Source organism: Pseudophryne corroboree, chromosome 4, assembly GCF_028390025.1.
Source record: "Pseudophryne corroboree isolate aPseCor3 chromosome 4, aPseCor3.hap2, whole genome shotgun sequence".
NCBI classification, from domain to species: domain Eukaryota; kingdom Metazoa; phylum Chordata; class Amphibia; order Anura; family Myobatrachidae; genus Pseudophryne; species Pseudophryne corroboree.
In genome coordinates, this window is record NC_086447.1 from 867665423 (window position 1) to 867689268 (window position 23846).

Below are 23846 nucleotides of genomic sequence, written 5' to 3' on the forward strand. Positions count from 1 at the left end.
CACATCCCTCCTGTCACACACCTACAGAGGCATGGACCACACACACTAGGCACAGCACATCCCTCCTGTCACACACCTACAGAGGCACGGACCACACACAAGACACGACATGACACATCCCTCCTGTCACACACCTACAGAGTCACGGACCACACACAAGACACGACATGACACATCCCTCCTGTCACACACCTACAGAGTCACGGACCACACACAAGACACGACATGACACATCCCTCCTGTCACACAGCTATAGAGACACAGGCCACATACTAGGCACGACACATCCCTCCTGTCACACACCTACAGACGCACGAACCACACACAAGACACGACACATCCCTCCTGTCACACACCTAGAGTCACGGACCACACACAAGACACGACACATCCCTCCTGTTACACACCTACAGAGGCACGGACCACACACAAGACACGACACATCCCTCCTGTCACACACCTACAGAGGCACGGACCACACACACAAGACACGACACATCCCTCCTGTTACACACCTACAGAGGCACGGACCACACACAAGACACGACACATCCCTCCTGTCACACACCTACAGAGGCACGGACCACACACACAAGACATGACACATCCCTCCCATCACACAGCTATAGAGACACAGGCCACACTAGACACGACACATCCCTCCTGTCACACACCTACAGAGGCACGGACCACACACACACACACACAAGACATCACACATCCCTCCCATCACACAGCTATAGAGACACAGGCCACACTAGACACGACACATCCCTCCTGTCACACACCTACAGAGGCACGGACCACACACACACACACACAAGACATGACACATCCCTCCCATCACACAGCTATAGAGACACAGGCCACACTAGACACGACACATCCCTCCTGTCACACACCTACAGAGGCACGGACCACACACACACACACAAGACATGACACATCCCTCCCATCACACAGCTATAGAGACACAGGCCACACTAGACACGACACATCCCTCCTGTCACACACCTACAGACGCACGAACCACACACTATACATGACACATCCCTCCAGTCACACAGCTATAGAGACACAGGCCACACACTAGACATATTACACACGGGTCTTACCGACAGAACAAACTTCTGATCTATGAATTTCTTTGCCACATTGGGTTGAAAATCCGGAGATTCCAGAAACCGGAGAAAAAATTCATATACCAACTGGAGAAAGACAGAACAGAGGCTGAAGATGTAGGTCAGTGTCTCACGCTCATATCATCAGACCTAATATGACGGAGAAACTAGGAGAAAATACAATGTGCAATTGAAGCCTGCACTGGGTAATATATGTTAGCGTCCTTCATTACTTAAAGTCACAGGGTGCAGCGGTCAGCACAGAGAACTTTTATAGTAACATTTAGCACATAATGGAAGTAAGCTACAAACAAACAAAAACAACCTGTTAGGGAGAGATGCGAGTAATACTGAAACAAAGGGTAAATTCAATTCACCACAATGTGTTGCCATTCTATTCGGCCACGCACATTACTGGTTAACACGGTAGCCAAACACTGCCAATATTTCTGCGCAACTCAATGGGGAGGGGGGGGAGGTTCACGGAAAATGTGTTCAGCTGGGTACACACTACGAAATGTCTGTACTCAGCAACATTGCGCACCAAGGGACCCAGCATCAGAAAGTGCCGAAAATGCATCTGATTCGAATCGCTATGCGTATAGGATGCAAAAGCAGACTCCGCTGAGTAAAAGGATATGCGACATGCCTATATTCTATGTGCATCTGTAGCTGTAACTGCATACGTTAGTGTTTTCTAGGAAAACACTGTAACGTAGCATTTTGTATGCAGATACATCCACGGTCGCGCACAGAATATAGGCATGTCGCATATCATTTTATTCAGCATAAGCAGCTTGTGCATCCTATTCGCATCATTTTGCGAATAAGAAACATTTTAATTAAAAAAAGTTGCACGTAAAGACACTCGGCGCTTCTGAGTCACACCACTGGCATGACTAGAATGCATGACTAGAAGGGCTAGATGTAAGTGGACATATCTGTATGTCTTCTGTTGGCCCTGCATGTAGGGCTGACGGACGATTGTGCGGACAACCCACAGGAGCGAACATAGTCAGCTATATAGCAGGTACACATTAGACAATGTGCTAGATATGTTGCCCAATCCGCCTGGACCGGACAACATATCTAGTTTGCATGCAGCTTTTCATTTGTGTCTGCAGCCGTTCCGGAGGCACTTTGAGGTCATTGCGCCAAATTGAATCCCCCTGAAGACTGTCTGAGAGATGGCTGACATCCTTGTGACCTTGTATGCCAGGCACCAAACTAGATTTCAGACTCTCCTGTTAAGTACAGTGCTGAGTAAAACTGCTTTGTACTCAATAAAGAAAAATATTGCACGGAGATGTGTGAAAGGGACTATAGCAGAATGCAGTCAGCAGAGAGGTCTTAACATCTATCAGATAATACACAGGTCTCTACCGCGGAGACGTAGCAATTTATTAACCCTGCAATGGGTTGTTCTTTGTCGCAACAAGCGGCTGCCAGTCACACAGACAGCAGTTTGTCATTGACTTCCACAAAATTATGGCAGCGAGACCCTGAGAATTCCTTTCTGCCCAGACAGCACCGTTCTCCCACTGCTGCAGATGGTACTGCTTGTTCAGGACAAGCACTGGCAGCACTTCGTGTCCTGGTCATCAAATCACCATCAGCAACTGCATAACAATCAGAATTCTACCTGTAAATGGGGCCACGCAGCCTCCAGCGTTGGCTCATCCTCCTCTGGGTCAAACTCGGCTCCGCTTGGATTTGAAGAGGGAGGAAGCGGCCGGAATAAATTTACTGAGAACTGCAAATAAATCATAAAAGGGATAAAACATTAGAGACTGTGATGAGAGCGAGAGACACACAGACAAAGGAAAAAGGTATCTGACAGAAGTCTCCAGTTTGGAGAGCGGTGGAAGACATGACATTCCCTGCATGATATAAGGGGCACTTGCACATAACACTAGCTCTAGAGAAGAATGGTCAGTGGTGATATCCGGATATACTGCAAGATCTGTCAGCAACGTTACCCGTCCACTGCCCTTACTTATATACTACTTACAATGCCCCTATACGCTCTCTCCATACTACACACATTTACAGACATAACATGCTCTCACCATATGCACGGCCTCGGGATAGATGCAGTCAGTCAGCACATCTCGGCTGTGTGTGATGAACTCTACCATCTCGCTGAGCGCTGCCCTCTTCACCTCCTTGTACTTCAGATCACTCAGAGGATCCGACACAAAGTCAAAGAGCACGCAGCATTGCCGAATCTTCTGAACAAAGAGGGTTTCCCGTTCCTCACCTGGGGGACAATCTGAAGAAAGAGAAAGAGACCCAACATTTATGGAGCAATAGTACGTTATTCTACGCAGCGGATTTCGCAGTATCTATTATGGAGGGCAGATTTGTGACACAGATTCACTTCTTACCTTTGAGAGGGGGCAGTTTGTGGAGTTCTCGGTTCTTGCTGAGACTAAACCTGGATGAACTTTGTCTACGCTCTTTCTTCACCACCTGCCCCCCACCGCCATACTGGATCTTGTTCAGCTGTGTAGGGGGTGGTGCGCTGGGGCTGGGGCGTTTGTTTACCCCCTGTTGCACCTGCATGGAGTAGAAGGACAACACATTGCAGCACAGAAAACAAGAGGCCGTGCAGAGGGGAAATAAGTTTCTTTACACGATCACATGATGAAACCGTTTCACAAGCGTCACAATCCTCCGGCAGCACCAACCACGTATTACCTGCATTATTACATTCACCGTGAAACAAGGGCCTGATTCAGTGGGGCACCTAATGTCAATTTCAGACATAGCGGTACAATGTTTTGGCCGCACTGTCAATACATTTGCAAAGTGAGTGACAAGGAGTGTTTGGAGGAGATAACGGGGGAAGGCTAGAAAAACGCAGGTGTGTCAGGACCATTTTCTGGGGCGTTCCGTAGTCAGCCTCTGAATTTGAAATGTTTTCACAGCTGGAGAGGCCCCAGCATCTTAGGAGAGCCAATCTGTCTGAGACAGCATTGGCTCAGAGGTCCGATGGTGTGGCCAATATACAGCCCATGTTCCAGCTTATGTACATGAGTGACGGCTGTGAGGCCCCAGCAGTAGGTGGTCTCTGTTCACAAATTGGTGGCCGAATCAGTAGCATATTTTGCAAGTCCACCGCATACTTATAGTCACATGATCATCTGAGCAGATGACTATACAGAGAAAATATTTCACAGAGAATACAGATTATAATAAGAATTTACTCACCGGTAATTCTATTTCTTTTAGTCCGTAGTGGATGCTGGGAACTCCGTAAGGACCATGGGGAATAGCGGGCTCCGAAGGAGACTGGGCACTCTAAGAAAGAATTAGGACTACCTGGTGTGCACTGGCTCCTCCCTCTATGCCCCTCCTCCAGACCTCAGTTAGGGAAACTGTGCCCGGAAGAGCAGACACAATAAGGAAGGGATTTGGAATCCCGGGTAAGACTCATACCAGCCACACCGTACAACTCGTGATACTATATCCAGTTAACAGTATGACCAACAACTGAGCCTCACGAACAGATGGCTCATAACAATAACCCTTTAGTTAGGCAATAACTATGTACAAGTATTGCAGACTATCCGCACTTGGGATGGGCGCCCAGCATCCACTACGGACTACGAGAAATAGAATTACCGGTGAGTAAATTCTTATTTTCTCTGACGTCCTAGTGGATGCTGGGAACTCCGTAAGGACCATGGGGATTATACCAAAGCTCCCAAACGGGCGGGAGAGTGCGGATGACTCTGCAGCACCGAATGAGCAAACTCAAGGTCCTCCTCAGCCAGGGTATCAAACTTGTAGAATTTTGCAAATGTGTTTGAACCCGACCAAGTAGCAGCTCGGCAAAGTTGTAAAGCCGAGACCCCTCGGGCAGCCGCCCAAGAAGAGCCCACTTTCCTCGTGGAATGGGCTTTTACAGATTTAGGATGCGGCAGTCCAGCCGCAGAATGTGCAAGTTGAATCGTGCTACAGATCCAGCGAGCAATAGTCTGCTTAGAAGCAGGAGCACCCAGCTTGTTGGGTGCATACAGGATAAATAGCGAGTCAGTTTTCCTGACTCCAGCCGTCCTGGAAACATATATTTTCAGGGCCCTAACTACGTCCAGTAATTTGGAATCCTCCAAGTCCCGAGTAGCCGCAGGCACCACAATAGGTTGGTTCACATGAAAAGCTGAAACCACCTCAGGAAGGAATTGGGAACGAGTCCTCAATTCCGCCCTATCCATATGAAAAAACAGATAAGGGCTTTTACATGACAAAGCCGCCAATTCTGATACACGCCTGGCCGACGCCAAGGCCAACAGCATGACCACATTCCACGTGAGGTATTTTAGCTCCACGGTTTTAAGTGGCTCAAACCAATGCGACTTTAGGAAATCCAACACCACGTTGAGATCCCACGGTGCCACTGGAGGCACAAAAGGGGGCTGAATATGCAGCACTCCTTTAACAAAAGTCTGAACTTCAGGCAGTGAAGCCAGTTCTTTTTGGAAGAAAATCGACAGAGCCGAGATCTGGACCTTAATGGAACCCAATTTTAGGCCCATAGTCACTCCTGACTGTAGGAAGTGCAGAAATCGACCGAGCTGAAATTCCTCCGTTGGGGCCTTCCTGGCCTCACACCAAGCAACATATTTTCGCCATATGCGGTGATAATGTCTTACGGTCACATCTTTCCTAGCTTTAATCAGCGTAGGAATGACTTCCTCCGGAATGCCCTTTTCTTTTAGGATCCGGTGTTCAACCGCCATGCCGTCAAACGCAGCCGTGGTAAGTCTTGGAACAGACAGGGCCCCTGCTGCAGCAGGTCCTGTCTGAGCGGCAGAGGCCATGGGTCCTCTGAGATAATTTCTTGAAGTTCTGGGTACCAAGCTCTTCTTGGCCAATCCGGAACCACAAGTATAGTTCTTACTCCTCTCCTTCTTATTATTCTCAGTACCTCGGGTATGAGAGGCAGAGGAGGGAACACATAAACCGACTGGTACACCCACGGTGTCACTAGAGCATCCACAGCTATCGCCTGAGGGTCCCTTGACCTGGCGCAATATCTTTTTAGCTTTTTGTTGAGGCGGGATGCCATCATGTCCACCTGTGGCCTTTCCCAACGGTGTACAATCATTTGGAAGACTTCTGGATGAAGTCCCCACTCTCCCGGGTGGAGGTCGTGCCTGCTGAGGAAGTCTGCTTCCCAGTTGTCCACTCCCGGAATGAACACTGCTGACAGTGCTAACACATGATTTTCTGCCCATCGGAGAATCCTTGTGGCTTCTGCCATCGCCATCCTGCTTCTTGTGCCGCCCTGACGGTTTACATGGGCGACCGCCGTGATGTTGTCTGACTGGATCAGCACCGGCTGGTGTTGAAGCAGGGGTCTTGCCTGACTTAGGGCATTGTAAATGGCCCTTAGTTCCAGAATATTTATGTGTAGGGAAGTCTCCTGACTCGTCCATAGTCCTTGGAAGTTTCTTCTCTGTGTGACTGCCCCCCAACCTCGAAGGCTGGCATCCGTGGTCACCAGGACCCAGTCCTGTATGCCGAATCTGCGGCCCTCTAGAAGATGAGCACTCTGCAGCCACCACAACAGCGACAGCCTGGTCCTTGGAGACAGGGTTATCAGCCGATGCATCTGAAGATGCGATCCGGACCACTTGTCCAACAGATCCCACTGAAAGATCCTTGCATGGAACCTTCCGAATGGAATTGCTTCGTAAGAAGCTACCATCTTTCCCAGGACTCGCGTGCAGTGGTGCACCGACACCTGTTTTGGTTTTAGGAGGTCTCTGACTAGAGATGACAACTCCTTGGCCTTCTCCTCCTGGAGAAACACCTTTTTCTGTTCTGTGTCCAGAACCATCCCCAGGAACAGTAGACGCGTTGTAGGAACCAGCTGCGACTTTGGAATATTCAGGATCCAGCCGTGCTGTTGTAGCACTTCCCGAGCTAGTGCTACTCCGATCAACAACTGTTCCCTGGACCTCGCCTTTATAAGGAGATCGTCCAAGTACGGGATAATTAAACTCCCTTTTTTCGAAGGAGTATCATCATTTCGGCCATTACCTTGGTAAATACCCTCGGTGCCGTGGACAGACCAAACGGCAACGTCTGTAATTGGTAATGACAGTCCTGTACCACAAATCTGAGGTACTCCTGGTGAGGAGGGTAAATGGGGACATGCAGGTAAGCATCCTTGATGTCCAGTGATACCATGTAATCCCCTTCGTCCAGGCTTGCAATAACCGCCCTGAGCGATTCCATTTTGAACTTGAACCTTCTTATATAAGTGTTCAAGGATTTCAAATTTAAAATGGGTCTCACCGAACCGTCCGGTTTCGGTACCACAAACATTGTGGAATAGTAACCCCGTCCCTGTTGAAGGAGGGGTACTTTGGTTATCACCTGCTGGGAGTACAGCTTGTGAATCGCCTCCAGCACCGCCTCCCTGCCTGGGGGAGTAGTTGGCAAGGCTGATTTGAGGAAACGGCGAGGGGGAGACGTCTCGAATTCCAGCTTGTACCCCTGAGATACCACTTGTAGAATCCAGGGACCCACCCGTGAGCGAACCCACTGGTCGCTGAAGTTCCGGAGACGGGCCCCCACCGCACCTGGCTCCACCTGTGGAGCCCCAGCGTCATGAGGTGGACTTAGACGAAGCAGGAGAGGACTTTTGTTCCTGGGAACTTGCTGTTTGGTGCAGCTTTTTCCCCCTACCTCTTCCTCTGGGAAGAAAGGACGCACCTTTAACCCGCTTGCCTTTCTGGGGCTGAAAGGACTGTACCTGATAATACGGTGCTTTCTTTGGCTGTGAGGGAACATGGGGTAAAAATGTCGACTTCCCAGCCGTCGCTGTGGAAACGAGGTCCGAGAGACCATCCCCAAACAATTCCTCACCCTTGTAAGGCAAAACCTCCATGTGCCTTTTAGAATCCGCATCACCTGTCCACTGCCGAGTCCATAATACTCTCCTGGCAGAAATGGACATTGCATTTATTCTAGATGCCAGTTGGCAAATATCCCTCTGTGCATCTCTCATGTATAAGACTATGTCTTTAATATGCTCTACAGTTAGCAATATAGTGTCCCTGTCAAGGGTATCAATGTTATCAGACAGGGAATCGGACCACGCAGCTGCAGCACTGCACATCCATGCTGAAGCAATAGCCGGTCTCAGTATAATACCTGAGTGTGTATATACAGACTTCAGGATAGCCTCCTGCTTTCTATCCGCAGGCTCCTTTAGGGCGGCCGTATCCGGAGACGGTAGTGCCACCTTCTTTGACAAGCGTGTGAGCGCTTTATCCACCCTAGGAGATGTCTCCCAACGTATCCTATCCTCTGGCGGGAAAGGGTACGCCCTTAGTAACTTTTTGGAAATTACCAGTTTCTTATCGGGGGAACCCCACGCTTCATCAAACACTTCATTTAACTCTTCAGAAGAAGGAAAAACCACAGGTTGCTTTTTCTCCCCAAACATAATACCCTTTTTTGTGGTACCAGGGTTAATGTCAGAAATGTGCAACACATTTTTCATTGCCGTAATCATGTAACGGATGGCCCTATTGGAATGTACACTAGTCTCATCGTCGTCGACACTGGAGTCAGTATCCGTGTCGACATCTGTGTCTGCCATCTGAGGTAGTGGGCGTTTTTGAGCCCCTGATGGCTTTTGAGACGCCTGGGCAGGCACGGACTGAGAAGCCGGCTGTCCCACATCTGCTATGTCATCAAACCTCTTATGTAAGGAGTTGACACTGTCACGTAATTCCTTCCACATATCCATCAACTCAGGTGTCGACCCCGCAGGGGGTGACATCACATTTATCGGCACCTGCTCCGCCTCCACATAAGCCTCCTCATCAAACATGTCGACACAGCCGTACCGACACTCCGCGCACACACAGGGAATGCTCTGATTGAGGACAGGACCCCACAAAGTCCTTTGGGGAGACAGAGAGAGAGTATGCCAGCACACACCACAGCGCTATAAATCACAGGGATGTACACTATAATGAGTGGTTTTACCCTATAGCAGATATATATATATATATAGTATTTGCGCCTAAATTTAGTGCCCCCCCTCTCTTTTTTACCCTATTGAGCCTGGAAACTGCAGGGGAGAGCCTGGGGAGCGTCCTTCCAGCGGAGCTGTGAGAGGAAATGGCGCCAGTGTGCTGAGGGAGATAGCCCCGCCCCCGCTTTTTTTATGGATATATGGCAGGGGATTTTACACATATATAGTCTTAATGACTATATTATGTGTATTTTTTGCCAATGTAAGGTAATCTTATTGCAGCCCAGGGCGCCCCCCCCAGCGCCCTGCACCCATCAGTGACCGGAGTGTGAGGTGTGCATGGGGAGCAATGGCGCACAGCTGCAGTGCTGTGCGCTACCTTAATGAAGACCGGAGTCTTCAGCCGCCGATTTCCTGGACGTTCTTCTTGCTTCTGGCTCTGCAAGGGGGACGGCGGCGCGGCTCCGGGACCGTACGACCGAGGCTGGGCCTGTGTTCGATCCCTCTGGAGCTAATGGTGTCCAGTAGCCTAGAAGCCCAAGCTAGCTGCAAGCAGGTAGGTTCGCTTCTCTCCCCTAAGTCCCTCGTAGCAGTGAGTCTGTTGCCAGCAGATCTCACTGAAAATAAAAAACCTAAATATACTTTCTTTTCTAGAAGCTCAGGAGAGCCCCTAGTGTGCATCCAGCTCGAGCCGGGCACAGATTCTAACTGAGGTCTGGAGGAGGGGCATAGAGGGAGGAGCCAGTGCACACCAGGTAGTCCTAATTCTTTCTTAGAGTCCCCAGTCTCCTTCGGAGCCCGCTATTCCCCATGGTCCTTACGGAGTTCCCAGCATCCACTAGGACGTCAGAGAAATACTGTATATCGTCACATAGTACAGAGCCTCTCCCATAGCACCCAGATTATTTATTCCTTCCCAACCCATACAGGTACCACTACTGGTGTCTGAACAACAAATCTTGGCCATGACAGAGAAAATATATCATAATCAGGTCTGACCTCAATTGCTTTTTCATATCTCCCAACATGACCCTCTCCAGGAGGGACAGAATGCTCTGCTCCCGGACTTCCCGCTTAATTTATGATTGACCTCACCTGTGCTGAAACACCTTTCCTATCCATTAACCTGTTCAACACAGGTGCCGGCAATCATAAATTAAGAGAAAAGTCCAGAAGCAGAACATTGTGTCCCTCCTGGAGAGGGTCATGGTGGGAAGTATGCTTTTCTACCTCCAACCAACCACTAGGAGGCGGCTGTGGGTGGCCCATAAATCGATCATTAGGGTGGACAGAAGACAAAGGGCGAGTGCATGCTGGAGCCTAGTGGAAGAGGCCTAATAATCCCATATAATGAAACGGCTAATAAATACGGAGCTACACATGTTGCAATCTCCTGCTCCAACACACTGTTTTATAGGCATGCTAATAAACCGGATTGCCTTGTGCTGTTACTCATGAGGTGTTTTCCAATTTACACACCTGAAGGAAATGATTAAACAGGACAGTCGTTCCGGACATGATAAATCTGTGAGGGCAATTAGCACAGTAACTCAATCTTTTCTTCAGCACTGTAACCCCCTCCCTCTTTATTACACATTATGGACATAAAGGAGGAGCAGATTCAAGAACCAAACGAAAAATGTTGAAGAGAGGAGACTCCTCGCCCTGATGGACTGTCTGGTTATTACATTTATAGAAATGGCACTTATACTGAAGTCCCTTTTTAACCAGAGCACAGGCGGACTATGGCTGGTTCCTTCTGAGTACTCAGGGTAGAAGACAGATTGCTAAATCCAGAAGCTGGGTTCAACAAAGGACAGCCGTGCAAAGTATTTCTAGGTGACAGCAGGCAATCATGCAGGATCTTGTGAGCAGAATGGTGTTTATTGCTCATACATAGTACTGACAAGTGCTCTTCAGTTTATGGCACTGATGACTAATCCAGACGTACACACTGGTACGCTCTCTACATGGGGCTATACTGCCCTTTAAATGCATTTCTTTATTTCACATACACTACTTTATACAGTCCAAGTTGATATCACAGTCTTGTATTTGAATTATTTTATTTATTAACAGTCTCTTATATAGCGCAGCAAATTCTGTTGCGCTTTACAACTGGACACAATTAGAAGACAAAACTAGGTAAAAAACAAACAATCATACAGGTAGGTGGGCCCGGTTCCGGTATGAATGGTCGACCATTCATACAGACACCGGGCCCACCTACCTGTATGACTGTTTGTTTTTACCCAGTTTTGTCTTCTAATTGTGTCTTCTAATTGTGTCCAGTTGTAAAGCGCAACGGAATTTGCTGCGCTATATAAGAAACTGTTAATAAATAAAATAATTAAAATACAAGACAAATGGACGACACATGAAAGGTTGACACATGAAAGGTCGACATTAGGATTTTCTCCCCTTTGGTGTTGTTTTCTGTGTAAAGTTACGGGGAACCCCAATTAGTGCACCGCAACCCTGCGCATGGCGAGCGAAAGGTGCCTTGCTCTGCAACTGCTGCGCTCTGCACAGATTGGCGTTCCCAATCGCAGTCCACGTGGATCGTAAAGTATCGAAAAGTTACACAAAAGAAAGAAAAAAAAAATGTGAAAAACTCATGTTGACCTTTCATGTGTCACCAATTTTCATGTGTTGACCATGTGAATGTCGACCAATAGTGGTCGACCTGACTGTTGACCATAACATGGTCGACCATCCAAACGGATACCTGAGGGTCCTGCTCGCAAGCTTACAATCTATGGGGAAAATAAGATTTTAAACATACCGGTAAATCTTTTTCTCCTAGTCCGTAGAGCAGGCTTTTTCAACCAGTGTGCCGTGGCACACTAGTGTGCCGCGACCAGTTGCAAGGTGTGCCGCGGAGCCAGAGCAGCTTCCTGCACCTTCAGAGTGAACTGTTGGCCCGGGCTCTTCTTAGAGGATCAGTAGTGCTCTGGCCGTGACCTATGCCTTGAAGACGCGGCGGTGTTATATCATAGGTCACAGCTGCCGCGTCTCACCACCCAGCCAGCCCACCCGCATACACATCTTCCAGTTCCTGCCTGCACACACAGCTTTCCTTGCCCACCCACATCCACACCTGCCTGACTGCCCGCTGCTCTGTATTCGAAGCACTCCACTATGACCAACCCCCCGCCACTGAGGAACAGGGAGGAGGACAGCTGACCGGTAGGGGCTAATATTTGTTATTTTATTTCTGCTGTGGGGAACAATAGGATTTATGTGGGTAGAATAAGGATTTATGGATTTACGGGGGGGGGGGAACAATGTGAATAATTCATGTGGGGAGCAATTTGATTTATGTAGGGAGCAACATGATTTATGTGGAGAGCGATGTGATTGTTTTTTCTGTGTAGCCCAATGTATGTGCGGATTTTTTTTTTTTACTGTGAGGGCCAATGTGTGTGTTTTGTTTTTTTTCTGTGGGGAACTGATGGTGTGCCTTGGCAATTTTAAAATATTGTTCGGTGTGCCGCGAGTAAAAAAAGGTTGAAAATCACTGCCGTAGAGGATGCTGGGGACTCCGTAAGGACCATGGGGATAGACGGGCTCCGCAGGAGACATTGGCACTAAGAAAGAACTTTAGGTATGGGTGTGCACTGGCTCCTCCCTCTATGCCCCTCCTCCAGACCTCAGTTAGAAAACTGTGCCCAGAGGAGACGGACAGTACGAGGAAAGGATTTTAGTTAATCTAAGGGCAAGATTCATACCAGCCCACACCATCCACACTGTATAACTTGGGATATACGAACCAGTTAACAGTATGAAACAACACAGCATCAGTCCGAGACTGAGGAAAACAGTAACATAACCCTTATGTAAGCAAAAATAAGAATTTACTTACCGATAATTCTATTTCTCATAGTCCGTAGTGGATGCTGGGGACTCCGTAAGGACCATGGGGAATAGCGGCTCCGCAGGAGACTGGGCACATCTAAAGAAAGCTTTAGGACTATTTGGTGTGCACTGGCTCCTCCCCCTATGACCCTCCTCCAAGCCTCAGTTAGGATACTGTGCCCGGACGAGCGTACACAATAAGGAAGGATTTTGAATCCCGGGTAAGACTCATACCAGCCACACCAATCACACAGTATAACCTGTGATCTGAACCCAGTTAACAGCATGATAACAGAGGAGCCTCTGAAAGATGGCTCACAACAATAATAACCCGATTTTTGTAACAATAACTATGTACAAGTATTGCAGACAATCCGCACTTGGGATGGGCGCCCAGCATCCACTACGGACTATGAGAAATAGAATTATCGGTAAGTAAATTCTTATTTTCTCTAACGTCCTAAGTGGATGCTGGGGACTCCGTAAGGACCATGGGGATTATACCAAAGCTCCCAAACGGGCGGGAGAGTGCGGATGACTCTGCAGCACCAAATGAGAGAACTCCAGGTCCTCCTCAGCCAGGATATCAATTTTGTAGAATTTTACAAACGTATTTGCTCCTGACCAAGTAGCTGCTCGGCAAAGTTGTAAAGCCGAGACCCCTCGGGCAGCCGCCCTAGATGAGCCCACCTTCCTTGTGGAGTGGGCATTTACAGATTTTTGGCTGTGGCAGGCCTGCCACAGAATGTGCAAGCTGAATTGTACTACAAATCCAACGAGCAATAGTCTGCTTAGAAGCAGGAGCACCCAGCTTGTTGGGTGCACACAGGATAAACAGCGAGTCAGATTTCCTGACTCCAGCCGTCCTGGAAACATATATTTTCAGGGCACCGACAACGTCTAGCAACTTGGAGGCCTCCAAGTCCCTAGTAGCCGCAGGCACCACCAATAGGTTGGTTCAGGTGAGACGCTGAAACCACCTTGGGGAGAAACTGAGGACGAGTCCTCAATTCCTCCCTGTCCGAATGGAAAATCAGATAAGGGCTTTGTCAGGATAAAGCCGCCAATTCTGACACGCGCCTGGCCCAGGCCAGGGCCAACAGCATGACCACTTTCCATGTGAGATATTTTAACTCCACAGATTTAAGTGGTTCAAACCAATGTGACTTTTGGAACCCAAAACTACATTGAGATCCCAAAGTGCCACTGGAGGCACAAAAGGAGGCTGTATATGCAGTACCCCTTTTACAACGTCTGAACTTCAGGGACTGAAGCTAGTTCTTTTTGGAAGAAAATTGACAGGGCCGAAATTTGAACCTTAATGGACCCCAATTTCAGGCCCATAGACACTCCTGTTTGCAGGAAATGTAGGAATCGACCCAGTTGAATTTCCTCCGTCGGGCCTTACTGGCCCCGCACCACGCAACATATTTTCGCCAATTGCGGTGATAATGTTTTTGCGGTTACATCCTTCCTGGCTTTGATCAGGATAGGGATGACTTCATCCGGAATGCCTTTTTTCCTTCAGGATCCGGCGTTCAACCGCCATGCCGTCAAACGCAGCCGCGGTAAGTCTTGGAACAGACAGGGTCCTTGCTGGAGCAGGTCCCTTCTTAGAGGTAGAGGCCACGGATCCTCCGTGAGCATCTCCTGAAGTTCCGGTTACCAAGTCCTTCTTGGCCAATCCGGAACCACGAATATAGTGCTTACTCCTCTCCATCTTATCAATCTCAGTACCTTGGGTATGAGAGGCAGAGGAGGGAACACATACCCTGACTGGTACACCCACGGTGTTACCAGAGCGTCTACAGCTTATTGCCTGAGGGTCCCTGGACCTGGCGCAATACCTGTCGAGTTTTTAATCATGTGGAAGACTTCTGGGTGAAGTCCCCACTCTCCCGGGTGGAGGTCGTGCTGAGGAAGTCTGCTTCCCAGTTGTCCACTCCCGGAATGAATACTGCTGACAGTGCTATCACATGATTTTCCGCCCAGCGAAGAATCCTTGCAGCTTCTGCCATTGCCCTCCTGCTTCTTGTGCCACCCTGTCTGTTTACGTGGGTGACTGCCGTGATGTTGTCCGACTGGATCAACACCGGCTGACCTTGAAGCAGAGGTCTTGCTAAGCTTAGAGCATTGTAAATGTCCCTTAGCTTCAGGATATTTATGTGAAGTGATGTCTCCAGGCTTGACCATAAGCCCTGGATATTCCTTCCCTGTGTGACTGCTCCCCAGCCTCGCAGGCTGGCATCCGTGGTCACCAGGACCCAGTCCTGAATGCCTAATCTGCGGCCCTCTAGAAGATGAGCACTCTGCAACCACCACAGGAGGGACACCCTTGTCCTTGGTGACAGGGTTATCCGCTGATGCATCTGAAGATGCGATCCGGACCATTTGTCCAGCAGGTCCCACTGGAAAGTTCTTGCGTGGAATCTGCCGAATGGGATTGCTTCGTAGGAAGCCACCATTTTACCCAGAACCCTTGTGCATTGATGCACTGAGACTTGGCTCGGTTTTAGGAGGTTCCTGACTAGCTCGGATAACTCCATGGCTTTCTCCTCCGGGAGAAACACCTTTTTCTGGACTGTGTCCAGGATCATCCCTAGGAACAGAAGACACGTCGTCGGAACCAGCTGCGATTTTGGAATATTGAGAATCCAATCGTGCTGCCGCAACACTACCTGAGATAGTGCTACACCGACCTCCAACTGTTCCCTGGATCTTACCCTTATCAGGGTATTGTCCAAGGAAGTGACAATGCTAAATTCCTTTGTCGTATAAACAACCCTTTATGAAGCTAAGAACACTGTACGCTGTTTACTTAAGAAGTACCGTAATGGTACGCTAGTTGCGTAACGATCGCTCAGCCGTAGGCGAGACGCTCAGGCGTCACGTTCGCTCACGGCCCAGGGATCACAGGACACGTTATTGGTTATGTCTAGGGGAAAGATTCGCTGTAACGTAGCGTACGCTAGAGACCACGAGGAGGTCACCAGCGATGCAGACGCTCACAACACTATACCTTTATGTTAAAACCTTATACCAATGAAATACACTGAATACCTTAATGTGAGTACAGGGTGTAAGTGCAACCTTGTGTAACCTGACTATCTACAAAGCTGCTTGAGCGTCACCGACGCTCAAGTGAACACTTAACACTATAGTAAATACACTGATACTGGTTTAGGTTTCCAAAGCCTATTAACTGTATTATATCTAATATACTTGTAAAAGGGGATAACAGTACATATGATACGCTACAATATAACAGAGACCTCCTAACCACAGAACTAAACAATAAATACAATAAGACAATACTACGCTGACCTAAATGAAATACAATACAATACTATAATACTATAAGGTATTTAAGAGAAAAGAGGAGAGAGAGAGATGGAGAGAGAGAGAGAGAGAGATTGGCTCGCAGAAAGACAATGATTATGGAGAGAACTTACGCACAAAGGGTATGATCGCCAGCGCCTCGATATCCAGCTCCCGATTATCAGCAGATAACCGTTGATGAGAGAGTGAGAGCTGGATGTGGTCGGCCTGCCTATTTATGCTCCACACACAATGCAATCTCCTGGTCCTACAATCCCATTGTCCATTGGCCGAAGGAATTCGGCCCTGCATCATAACAAAAGGTCATAGGGTGATTCATACAGGTGGGCTGTGACGATTTCCAACAGCTCAGGTGGGTGGGAAACTGGGTTTCCCGCCGCATACCTGAGTATGTGTAAATCATAGAAATGGACATAAACTTCTTATGTCCATAACTATTCGCACGAGCGATTAATACGCTCCAAACCAACACCGGAATATTGCTAATTAAATACTCTTCCGATGGGTACCAAACACTGCAGTATGATTCCTGTTAGACCCTTCGTACGATGCAAAGAGGGATTCCTCAGCTCTGGGACATTGTACTTTAACCAAACTTACAGAAACTATCAAAGGGATCATGATCTATAAACTACATTAATTGTGAACATTTGTAACTAATGAGTCGCACGCTACGATCACATAAACTCTACCGTAAATGCGCATACTGCGCGTGCGAGTGCACGCTATTGCGGGTATGCGCTTCCACGCATGCGCAGCACGGACCAGTGTGCGGTGCAAATATGGCAACGTGCATTGAGACATTTTTCTGACTTTGACAGTCCACCCTTTGGCAGTCAATAATAACTGCCACAAAACATTTAAGGAGAAAAATGTAAGTCAGGGGTTAATTGATTTCCATGGTTGGGTAGGGGAGGAGAGAGGAGAAGGTGTGAAGAGGGTATGACCTAGTGAGAAAGCAGAAGCATGTGTGTATGAGTCCATGTTTGGAGGGTCATGTATCATCGTGCCGTACGTGTGGTAAATCAAGCTTCGAGGTATTGCGAAGTATACATTTGAATTCCTTCTTATCCTGTGGTACAGGTCTGTGGATGGGCTGTCAAACTTTACCGAGCTCATTTCGGCTGTAGTTGTAACAAAATGGGGATGCACATTTTAGTTGATGATACATGAATGGGGGAGGTATGTGGTTGCTGATATCTGTGCCTGAATTCCCTATCGTCTATGTGTGTCATTACCTGAGGGTTGTAGAGATGAAGATAGAGAACACTTATGGAAAATGCAATGGTATTCTATGTCAGGGAAATGTACATTCGTCGATTGAGGTCTTGATTGGTGTCGGTTGATTGGAGTCTTCTTCTTTGTGCTTTTGCTCATAAATCGTGAGTAAAGCAAACAACGTCCATGGATTTACAAAAAATGTTGGGCTAGCGTGATTTTAAAGTTCCTAGGGAAACTGGGGTACCCATGGCATTGTCCATCAAAATCTTGTATATCAGGTCGTCTGCTCTTCTTCTTTCCATCTTTCCGTTGTCGGCCCCTTGGCTCATCAAATCCTTCGTCTACGTGGGTCTTTGTACCTCGGAGGAAAACATAGAAATGGGTGAAAGACGGACCGTATACTCATTACATCATTACGTCATGGTTTCTAGCATTGGGTCATAAATCAAATCCAGGTTAATTACAGTTTCCTCACTCCTCAAGCTCATCACTTTTGTACTTTGTTTGCACCTCATTAAAGCCTGCCCGCATCTAAATATCAATCCAATCGATATAACGACACCCAAGATACATAGTAGAAACTTTCCAACATCCATTATGACTCCTTGAGCCCAATCTCCTAAACCGGAGAACCAATTTCGCGGGTTCAACCATGACACCCAACCAGTCAGCTCATTACCTACAGCAGCAAGGGTGAGATTGTGTTTTCGACGAAATTCCCACTTTAATTGCAGAATATCATCCATCTTTTGGTCTATGACCTCTACCGGATCCTCGGTGCTATTGGTGATATACGTGCAACACTTTATGCCGTACTGTGTTGCCAATGTAACACAATATCCGCCTGTTACTGCTGTAAGATAATTAAGAACCATCCTATGCTGAACTAGTTCTGTTTTGTAAGCTTGAAGTTCTCTTCCAGTGTATCTAAACGTGTCATCATACATTTCAGTGATATTATCTAACAAATTGGCGAGTGCGGAAATGTATCTATAATTCATCACTCCTCGAGCGGTACGAGTGAAATCTAACGCTACCAGAACCTGAATCCCGGTGGATTCATGGATAAGATCAGAGGCCGGATGCTCTAACCTTTCTGACAGTTGTCTTTTAACTCGGTGTTCGTAATGAGTGTGAGTATAAGGAGTTTGGGCACCACGGTGTATGTCCTTCATTTTGTCATGTGTTACAGTCATCACTTCAGGCAATACTTTTCCAATATAACACAATCCTTCAGAGTTTGGGGCAAGCCACTTGTACGCCTTTCTCCCGCATATGAAATATGCATCATCGGGGAGAACATATGGGACGGAGAAGGACATGACCATGTTACAAACCTTCCAGGTGAAATCTCCTGACCCTAATTCTTCCATCTGCCTAATGCACGTATCGGTTTGTACGATATGTGCACAGTATCCTGGTGATACCTCTCCAACTCTAGTAATCCTATTTCCTAAGGTATATCGATACCGGAAAGATTTTCCTCTACTGGCTATGTGGCGTACGAGCTCTGTATCTGTAGGCATTCTATCTGCTCTGTGTGAAAAGGTCATGGTAAGGTTGCTCCATGACACTTCCCAATTTCCCGGTTTTCTGGGATTGGAGATGTTAAAACATATGAGGGACCTATCCACATGGTATTGGTGGAGCTTCAAACTAGGAGGGCTGGAGATGTTAAACCTCCGGTCCACCGGTCTCCCACCACTTAGCTCAAGTACCTCCCCTAACGTTAAAGGAAATGGTACTAGCCCTGATTTACTGTGACCCTGAGGTACTTGAGAGCATACCCAACAATCTGTTTGGTTTAACACGTTACCCACTAAGGAGTGATAGTCACTCAATGGATGCCGGTCTATATGGATATTAAAACTAGATTGGCATTTCTTTATGCATCCATCTTCAACCAGATTATCACAGAGCCTACAGATACAATTTTCCTCAGCTAACAATCCATCACAATTTCTTCTATCGGATCGTTTTCTGATACTCGCCTTTGCTTGTTGGATTGGTTGATCTTGGAAAACTACGCCTCCATCATCATAATCGGAACCCATTCCAGAACCTCTCTCGACCTCTATGGTACTCTCGCCGGAATAGACTGCTCTGGTCAACATCATGGTCAACATCAAAATCCGGATCACAGTCTCTTTGGGCAAGTCCATCTTTGAGGAGGAAATGGAGAAGATTGAGAAGGGGGAAACAGAAATTTTAAGGGAGAGGGGATGGGAAGTGGAGAAAAACAATAAAAGGGAGAGGGGAGTCGACAACTGCTTCTTCGTCTTCAAGGCTCAGGTGCCGCCTCAGTCCTCCTGGAACAGACACTCCAGTGATACAACCTCTACCGTCTGTTCCTTATCACGGGACTTCTCTGGATCAGCAACCTTCTTGCAGTGGGATGAATGGACCCAAGTCTCTCTCTCAGCAACCTTCAATGCTGTGGTGCTAGTCAATAAGACCTGGTATGGTCCTTCCCATCTATCAATAAGACAACCTGAGCGTAGAAAATTTCGTATCATTACATAATCCCCAGGTTCAATGTCATGACAATTACTATCTGGTAAATCAGGAATCACCAATTTCAGATTATCATTTTGATTCCTCAACTGCTTACTCATATTAATCAAGTACTTTACAGTTACTTCATTGTTACATTTCAAATCATCCTGAGGGTTAATCATGACATGCGGTTGTCGACCAAACAAGATTTCAAAAGGGGACAGATTAAGAGGGGACCTGGGAGTGGTTCTGATGCTATACAAAACAATGGGTAAAGCTTCTGGCCACGTCAATCCTGTCTCTGCCATTACTTTACTCAATTTATTTTTAATAGTGCTGTTCACTCTTTCGACCTTCGCACTCGCCTGTGGACGGTACGGAGTGTGCAGCTTGCTATCAATTCCCATCAACTTACACATTCCTTGGAAGACATCACCTGTAAAATGGGTACCCCTATCGCTTTCAATGATTCTAGGGATACCATATCTACATACAAATTCCTGCACAATTTTCTTAGCTGTAAACATAGCGGTATTTGTAGCTGCTGGAAAAGCTTCGACCCAATTTGAGAAAACATCTATACAGACAAGTACATACTTTAAATTTCTACATGGGGGCAATTGAATGAAGTCAATTTGTATTACTTGGAAAGGGCCGCCGGCAGGTGGGATATGGGATGGTTCTGTAGGTATTGCCTTTCCAATATTCTTTCTCAGACAGGTAAGGCATGACATTGCTCTTTTACTAGCATGAGAGGAGAATCCTGGGGCGCACCAGTATGCTCTTACCAATTTGCACATCCCCTCCTTGCCTAGATGAGTCAGCCCGTGAGCTGCTTCAGCCAGACACGGAAGGTATGCCCTGGGGGCCACTGGTTTACCATGTCCATCCGTCCAGAGCCCTGAGGACTCCTGGCCATATCCCTTTGCTTTCCAGACTGCTCTCTCCTGAGTGGAACACAAATTCTGCATCTCACACAACTTCTGTGTGTTGATGGTATTAAATATCATCAACTGTGTGGCGTCTGTCTGTATGGGGGTAGCAGCTGCAAGCTTTGCGGCTTCGTCTGCTCGGCTGTTACCAAGGGATACTGGGTCTTGGCTATATGTATGTGCTTTACATTTGATAACAGCCACTCTGTCGGGTTCCTGTATCGCTGTTAGAAGCCTTTTTATATGAGCTGCATGCGCTATCGGTGTGCCAGCTGCCGTCATGAAATTTCTGAGCCGCCATAGGGCTCCGAAATCATGGACTACCCCGAACGCGTATCTGGAATCGGTGTAGATATTGGCTGACTTTCCCTTAGCCAATTCACATGCTCTGGTTAGGGCGACCAGTTCAGCAACCTGGGCTGAGTGAGGTGGGCCTAGTGGTTCCGCTTCTATGGTGTCTTGGTCATCTACGACTGCGTATCCAGTACACAAGTCTCCCGAGTCTGACTGTCTGTGACAACTACCGTCCGTGTAGAACGTGAGTTCTGCATCTTCTAGTGGATTGTCACTGATGTCAGGCCTTGCGGTAAAATTTTGGGTCAAATATTCCATACAATCATGTGTATCTTCCTTTGCATTAAATCCTCCTTCCCCATCACTCTCACCTCCCACCCTTTGTGTCTGACCAGGCACACCTGGGAGAAATGTTGCAGGGTTTAATGCACTGCATCTCCTTATGGTGATGTTTACGGGGGCCATTAATGCCAATTCCCATCTTGTAAACCTTGCTGATGAGACGTGTCTGGTTTGGGCAGAATTCAATAAGGCAGATACCGCATGCGGTGTATGGATTGTGAGGTTGTGGCCTAGCACGACATCTTCGCTTTTTGTCACTAGCAATGCTATCGCTGCAACGCTACGCAAGCATGTGGGGAGGGACCGCGCTACCGTATCTAGCTGAGCGCTGTAGTATGCAACTGGCCTGCTGGCATCACCGTGTTTTTGTGTTAGTACACCTGCTGCGCACCCAGCACTTTCTGTTCCGTATAGTTCAAAGGGTTTCCCATAGTCTGGCATACCTAGTGCTGGTGCCTGCGTTAGGCACTGTTTGAGTCTCTCAAATGCTGTTTCGGATTCGTCTGTATGCGAAATCCGATCAGGTTTGTTTGAGGAGACCATTTCCTGCAAAGGTAGTGCCAATATGGAAAACCCTGGGATCCAATTACGGCAATACCCACACATTCCTAAAAACGTCCTGATCTGTTGCTGGGTTTGTGGCAGTGTCATGTCTCTAATGGCTTGGATTCTATCAGCGGTCAGGTGTCTCAGTCCTTGTGTTAGACAGTGTCCCAAGTATTTTACCTTAGCTTGGCATAATTGCAACTTGTCTTTGGAGACCTTGTGACCTGTGTCTGAAAGATGAAACAGGAGCTGTTTCGTATCCTTCAGGGAAGCTTCCAGTGAATCTGAACACAGCAGTAAATCATCCACGTACTGTATCAACACTGATCCACTTTCCGGTTGGAAAGACTGTAAACAATCATGCAAAGCCTGAGAAAATATACTTGGACTATCTATGAAACCTTGGGGTAACCGAGTCCACGTGTATTGGACTCCTCTGTATGTGAATGCAAACAAATATTGGCTGTCAGGGTGCAGAGGTACCGAAAAGAAAGCGGAGCAGAGGTCAATAACAGTGAAAAATTTGGCAGTGGGAGGAATTTGCATTAGGATGACAGCTGGATTAGGCACTACGGGGAACTGACTCTCAACTATTTTGTTAATCCCCCTTAGATCCTGCACTAGCCTGTAACCCCTCCCCCCACTCTTTTTAACAGGGAAGATGGGACTATTTGCGGTGCTGGACGTTCTTACTAGAACGCCCTGTTGTAGCAAGCGCTCTATTACGGGAAAAACTCCTAACTCCACCTCTGGCTTCAGAGGATACTGTGGGATTTTTGGAGCTATCCTACCATCTTTTACTTGCACAACTACTGGAGCTACGTTTGCCATTAATCCAGTGTCCTGTCCATCTTTTGTCCAAAGCGACTCTGGTATCTGAGATGTCATCTCTTCTACCTGGGATGGGTTCCTATTTGTCATAATGGTGTGTGACATTAATTTTGATGGGGAGTCTAACATGTCTCGTACTTCCTGAGCGTGATTCTCAGGGATGTCCAAGAATACACCTTCAGGAGTACAATAAATGACGCAACCCATTTTACATAGTAAGTCTCTTCCCAGGAGATTAGTTGGTGCAGATGCAGCCAGCAAAAAGGAATGCTTGGTATGCAAAGGCCCTATTGTAATCTCGGCTGGTTTGCTAACAGGGTAGTGCTGGACTACTCCTGTTACTCCCATGGCTGGAATTGTCCTACCAGTGGTTCTCATGCCCACTGTCGAATTTATCACTGACTTGGCCGCCCCTGTGTCTACAAGAAAGTTTAAAGTTTTACCAGCTACATTGATTGCAATTTCTGGTTCGTTTCCAAGACTAGCAATCAACTTAACTGGCTGCAGATTACAGGTATGGCCACACCCCTATTGGGTATGCTGACCTCCCTGAATCCCGCTGGCAGCAACTACTTGTGAGGGAGTTAGCTGGGAGCTACCAGAGGCATGCCAGTCTCTGTTTGGGGGATATCTTTTTGTTTCCCCTGTATGTGGCTCAAAACTCCGCCTCTGTGGACCCTGCTCCCAATGTCGTGTGTTGTGTTGTTGTCTAGGGGGTTGAAAAGACCTTTGTACATTCTTTGTTCTACATTCTCGTGCAAAGTGTCCCGGTCTGTTACAAGAAAAACATGTTATTACACTTGCCTTACCCACAGGATTCGGTGGTACATACGCAGGCTGCCTTGTGGTCAGCGCCTGTATACT

General features: G+C 47.5%; 1 protein-coding gene across 4 annotated transcripts in view; it reads right to left on the reverse strand.

Moving 5' to 3' along the window:
- Nucleotides 1–23846, reverse strand: part of PPP2R5D (protein phosphatase 2 regulatory subunit B'delta) — a 155513-nt gene that overhangs the window by 74187 nt on the left and 57480 nt on the right. For all 4 annotated transcript variants that reach the window (XM_063918739.1, XM_063918742.1, XM_063918741.1 and 1 more), the window contains exons 3-6: nucleotides 3509–3680; nucleotides 3191–3393; nucleotides 2764–2874; nucleotides 1116–1208 (exon numbers count right to left, since the gene is read on the reverse strand). In XM_063918739.1, coding sequence (XP_063774809.1) covers nucleotides 1116–1208; nucleotides 2764–2874; nucleotides 3191–3393; nucleotides 3509–3680 — 579 coding nt within the window. The remainder of the gene's footprint in view (nucleotides 1–1115; nucleotides 1209–2763; nucleotides 2875–3190; nucleotides 3394–3508; nucleotides 3681–23846) is intronic.